This window comes from Fulmarus glacialis, unplaced genomic scaffold (assembly GCF_000690835.1).
Source record: "Fulmarus glacialis isolate BGI_N327 unplaced genomic scaffold, ASM69083v1 scaffold48745, whole genome shotgun sequence".
Lineage (NCBI taxonomy): Eukaryota > Metazoa > Chordata > Aves > Procellariiformes > Procellariidae > Fulmarus > Fulmarus glacialis.
In genome coordinates, this window is record NW_009212020.1 from 3,999 (window position 1) to 9,683 (window position 5,685).

At 54.5% G+C, this 5,685-nt stretch overlaps 1 protein-coding gene across 1 annotated transcript in view; it reads left to right on the forward strand.

Moving 5' to 3' along the window:
• EME2 (essential meiotic structure-specific endonuclease subunit 2) overlaps window positions 1-4,723 on the forward strand; it is a 6,304-nt gene extending 1,581 nt beyond the window's left edge. The window contains exons 4-8 of the mRNA XM_009577728.1: window positions 587-708; window positions 1,593-1,698; window positions 2,497-2,612; window positions 3,050-3,239; window positions 4,385-4,723. Coding sequence (XP_009576023.1) covers window positions 587-708; window positions 1,593-1,698; window positions 2,497-2,612; window positions 3,050-3,239; window positions 4,385-4,555 — 705 coding nt within the window. The 3' untranslated portion in view covers window positions 4,556-4,723. The remainder of the gene's footprint in view (window positions 1-586; window positions 709-1,592; window positions 1,699-2,496; window positions 2,613-3,049; window positions 3,240-4,384) is intronic.
• The last annotated feature ends 962 nt before the right edge of the window (window positions 4,724-5,685 follow it).

Here is a 5,685-nt window from a genome sequence, read left to right on the forward strand (position 1 = left end):
GGCACACAGGCACCTGCCTTTAACCCCGGAGGAGGATGGTGCTTTCCTCAGAGGGGAGCTGGGCAGACCGGACTTGCCTTTCCTTGCTTTTAGCTTTTCCATTCTCATGGAGTCCATAAAAGAAGGAAATAACGTTGCTTGAAAGAAACTTTCGGAGTACACAGCCTTTGGAAACACTTGCATTTTGAAGCAGAGAGATTTGTGTTAGTTCTCACTTGAGTGCAGTCCTACAACTTTTTATTTATATCTGTCTAGACAGCCTCTCCTTCTGTCCCAAGAAGTTCCCAGTCCATCCAGCCCCATCCAAGACTAGAGAATGACAGGCTAGAATAAGCAGTGTCTGTCAGATCAGTGCTAATGCTCCAGGGAAAAAGGTGAGCCAGAAGAAGCAGCGGGACATTGGCAGATGTGCCATCTGTGGTGCGTGCCCAAAGGCAACGCTCTCGGCTGCAGTCTGAGCGTGGCTCCTGCCCGTTCCCACCGAAGAGATGTACCTCGGAAGGCCCCACTGTCCTGCTGGAGATGGGGAGGGGTGTTTCGGAGAGGAAGGCTGCTACAGACTTGGGTGTGATTTGTCTTGCTACAGAGTTTTGTCAATGCCCCAACAGCGAGTCAGCCTGACCTGAACCAAGTGTTGCCTTTGGCTGGCCTGGAGGGCTCCTCCACCAAAACCTACAGCCTGGCCGTCGTTGGGCTGGATGCCTACAGGCGGTACGTGCCAGGCGAGCGGCGGTGCCAGGGAAGCTCACAGCGGGTGGAGATCAGCAGGGGGGACACGTTCGGGGCTGAGCTGCTGACCCTTGGTGCCAGCGTGGTGGCTGTGAATCACAAAGTCCGTGCTCGTGGGGGCCGGGACGTGGGTTTTGCAGTCTTGAGGGTGTGCTTTGTGCATGCGGTTATAGCAGCCTCTGAGAATCTGGTAGCCAGAGGGGGTTCACAGGTAAGGCTTCTCTCCGTACCCCAGGCAGAGGGCCGCAGTGACGCAGAGGAGCTGAGGGAACTGCTCTCACTGAATTGCCCTGCTCTTCAATGCCCTGAGAGATGTTCAGTGCCTGGAGCCCTTTTCTTGTCCCCTGAATGTCTCGTTCGTGTGCTCCTCCCAGTGCCTGGGTCCTTCCTGTCCACGTACATGCACGGCAGAGGAATCTCCTCTGTGGTGACGGTGTGATCACTTCCAGAGTTCCCCGCATAGACACAGCTACAGCAGCTTGGTCTGTCCTGTCCCGTCTGGAGTATTTCCCAGGGAGAGCTCTTGTCTCACCACCTCCTGGGCTCTTTCTCGCTTAAGCCTGTGAGGATAAATTTTACTGAGTGTTATGTATAAAAAAATCAGCTGTGGCCTGTTGAGTTCTGCCATCAGAGGAACCAAGTGGCTCTCATCCTGGTTTCGGGTCTCCCCTTCTCTCCCTCGCAGGGGAGCTGCTGCCGCCTGGGGGGCAGCTGGCCTGGAGCAACCCCGACACCAGCTTCAAGCCAGATTGGGAGGTGGCAGATGTGGGTGGGCTAAGTCTGGCCTTGTCCTCTGCATCAGACAGCAGCCCTGAGGTGTGAACATGTGGAGCTTGTGTGTGAGCGGTGTGTCTTGCTTATAGGTGTAGCCGGGAGCAGGGCAGGCAGCAGGCGCGGAGCCCTGGGAAGCAGAGTCCCAGCTCCCAGCCTGGCCCAGAGCTGGCTATGACTCAGGAGGAGATACTGGAGGTAAAACTTCTTACAGTCCTTGAAGTTTTATGTTACTGGGTGTTGAGCTGCGTGGAAAAGGCTCCCAGTGGTGAGCTCTTGTGTGTAAGGAATGCTTTGCCAGGGGAGGTGGTGGCTGGCTTGGATCAGGTTGCATCCGCGTGCATCCTCCTTCACCCTGGCTGGCAATGGGATTGAAGAGGGACTGCAGACTTCGAGGCACGGTTTGGAGCCTCTTGTTCTTAAGACCCTGGTTCAGAGCTGACCCAGCCGCCCCTCCCCAACCCCACCAAGAACTGCCCAGTTAGCCGTGAAAGGAGCTGTTGGTTCTTGCTCAGGTCTCTGCCTTGCAGAGCCTGTGTCCCACAGCAGAGCAGGAACGCTCCTTGTGATGCCACGGCAATCATAAACTAGGTCAAATACGATCTAAACCCTTGCTTGATAGCCCTTGAACTAAATTCCTGCCCTGCCTGAGTATGCCCCAAAGGGGGTTATGACTCACTGGCTTACAGGGAGCTAAGGATGAGCAGGCTTTACTGCGGCGCTGTGTAAACGCAGAGCTAATGCAGGCAGCCCAGCCTGCCTCCCCTTCCAGCCCCAGCCCAGCTTCATCCTGCTGAGGGATGCGTCCTACCCACAAGCTTTCCTCGCTCCTCTCACTGGGTGCCTTTGGTGGCCAGGGCTGACATCAGCTACTGGCGGAGGGTCGAGGAGGGTGACGGCCCCGGGCGGTCCCGGCTCACGGCTGGCCCCCCCGAGCCTGTCTTTGTCCCGTTGGTCGACATGTTACGTGTTACACCTCTGTCGCTTCTCCTCCAGGCGCTGGTGGTGCTGCAGCTGTGGGGTAACATCGAAGTGCTGTTCCTAGACACGTGGCAGGAATTCGGCCAGCACGTCTCTGCGCTGACGAAGGCAATAGCGAAACGCCCGTACAAGTGAGTCGTATTGCTGGACTCGGTCACGTCCCAATCCCAGAGCGTTGGGAAACCTCAGTGAACATTTATCTGTGGCTGCCAGCCTGTCCTGATGCCGTCAGTGTAAGGGCCCAGACTAGATGTGTCTCAAGAACGTTTTCAGCCCCTGTGCCGATGAAAATCCTCTGTTCTCGGGGAATGCAGTGGTGATTCAGCACCAGGAAAGGAGGGAAAATGACGGCCTTAGGAAAACCTTTTCACCAAGATGTGCTGGAGCTTTCCAGGGAAGGAAAGAAAATTATGAGGGGGAAAAATATTAGTCCTGGGCAGAAAGAGGTTTTAGAAGGAAGCCCACTGCTTAATGCTAGGGGAAGGCTGCAGCGCCTGGGGTCAGCAGGCCTGTGCTCAGTGCAGGCACCGGCCCCAGGTCTTGCTCTCAGCAGTCTGTCTTCCTGCAGGAGGCAGCTGGAGTTGCAGGAGTTGCCTTTCTGCGCTGCTGGGGCCTGGGCGAGCGGCGTGCGAGTGGAGAAGGACGGCACAGGACTCTGGCAGGTGTGGAAGAGACAAATCCAGCAGTTTAACAGAGTCAGCCCTGCAACAGCAGCAGCTATAGCGGAAGCATATCCCTCCCCAAGCCTCCTGTTACGGGTAAGTCCTCAAACCCCTCGGTGTCCTACTAAAAGCTTGGAGGATGCAGGCAGGGAGGGGTGCCACATCTTAAAGGTCTTTGTTGATGCAGCAAACAAGCCCTGAGTGTGAAATTGGCTCTCCAGAAAGGCAAGGCTTGTCTCCCAATGGGCGTTTGACTTGAACCATAGCTTTGTTTTAGCGATAGCTACTTACCCCTCCTATTAGCCTTCCCAGGCCTCTCCCTGCCTTGGTCTCACCTCACAGGACCTGCTCAAAGCGTCTTTGCATTTTTGCTTGGCGATGCATTTGGTTGCCCACCCCAGGCAGTGCAGCTGCGGGTCTGTTGCATGCATCCCATTGCCCTTGTCCAACGCGGTCTGTCCGTCAGCTTTGCTTGTTTTTTTTTGAAATGGGTGATGTCTCAGGTGGCTGCCGTTACAGACCGACAGCTCTACATCACCCTCAAGCAGAAAACGAGTGTCACCCCTACGGACTGTGAGGGATTTCCACAGGACACCCAAGCTCTCTTACTGCTTGCTGTCACCAGCAGCATACCCCATGCTTTCCTTGATCTCCTGTTGTCTGATCCTTCAGGGAGCTGATTTAGCTCCCTAAATTCTCCCTCTCCCTACTCCCCTTAGCTTTCTGCTAGTTCGTGAGCTAGACTGGCCCAGCGAGGTGTTGGGGAACAGGATTAGACTAGGATGCTGTGTAACCCTCCAACAGCAGCTTAGCCAATTTATGAAGACACATTTTTATCAGAAAGTGTTCGGGTTTGTGAGCATTAATCACATAAATCCTTTCCATTAGATCAGGAACTGTAACAGAACTTTTTAAAAAGAGTATCATGTAGTCAAATACTCTCCTTTTTCTTCCCCTGGAGCTTTGATCTCTGTCCCTAGCATAGCTGCTTCAGAAGAAGTGGCTTTACAGCTCTCTCCTTGTACGCTGGAGGGGCAAAACACAACTCTGAATGTGTGTGAGGTCTGTTTGCAAGTGATAGATCTTGTTTCTTCTGGGTTTTAGCCCCTGATGTGGTACGTTTGGATGAAGGCTCAGTCATGGAGCCTCACTGTAATGATGGGATTGAGCCTTGCAGGGGAGACCAGAGCCTTCTCTTAGAGCATCTGTGCTAACTGCTTCCTTCTCTCGTGTGCTCAAAGGCCTACGAAGAATGCAGCACAGAAGATGAAAAACGACTTCTGCTGAGTGACATCCCAGTGAAATCGGACGTTAGCGGGAAAGACCGCCGCGTTGGGCCAGACTTATCCCGCCGCATCTACCTCTTCATGGTATCCACTGACCCCGACCTTGTCCTGGACCTGAGCGCGTAGAGGGACCGTGGGCCGTGTCGGTCAGCCTCCTTGTTTTATCTGCCAAGCCTCAGCAGTGGCTGAGCTGCTGCTGGCACGGCAGTGCTGCTGGGAGCCCGGCCAGGGGAAGCAGCTGATCCTGTTTCAGAACAGAGACCTGCACATCAATAAATGTCTTGTTACAGATGCTTTCTTCAGCCTCTTGGCTCTCCTTTCCTCTTTTAGCTGCCCCAGCTTTCTGCCCCCTGGCTGGAAAGCAGGCTGCCTCCTAAGAGAGCTAAGGAATGGCTGGAACAGGGGCTGGATGTGAAAGTGTTAGTGAGCTGTCCCTGAGCAGCACAGGGTCAGCTCCTCCGCCGAGACAGGCGCTTGGCGAGTCTGCCCTGCGCTGCCTTTCAGGTGAGTCGTTGAACGAGCCGTGCATTTTCTGCAGCGTGTCTTGAATTTTAATGTCCTGCACCCCACAGGCTCTGTGGTGAGGCTGGACCTGTTACCGCAGGTCTCGGTACCTGTTACCGCAGTTCTCGTGGCTTCCTCAGGTCCTGCCGGAGTTACTGCAGAAAACGTTTGCCAACTGTCAAAACCAGCTGGCCAGAGAGGAACCACATCCTTGGGGTAACACGGAGCTCAGGGCAAGGGAGGGGAGTTTGTTGGCTGAACTCCCAACACGAGGAAATGCCAGATAAGCTCCAGAAAACTCTATGCAAAATGGTGGGTTAGGATGGGATTCTCTTTCCCAAAGCAAACGCTCCGTTTTTTACTCAGCCATAGCCGCAGCCAGGACAGCAGGGGCCAGGGACCCCCAGTGCTGAGGTTTTGGTATTGCTAATTGGGGCCTTCCACGATGACACAGAAGCCCCTGAACTTCCTCCCATGAACCGCGGGCTCAAAGCAACGCCAACCGGTGCTGCAAAAGTGGGAGGGCACCCTCCGAACCAAGTTCCTCCTTGCCAGGGATTCTTCTGCCTCCATCTGCTAACACTTGATTTAGTTCCTGGGGAGGAGCAATCCAGCAAGGCTGTTTTTTCTGGCTGCAGCACTGATACAGATGGACTGACGGAGAGCCTGTCCTACTTCATTAAGGTTCTCATTCAAAGCCTGTCACCAGAGAAGCAAGAGCCATCTTCGCTTAAAGATTGGTGATGTGGGAA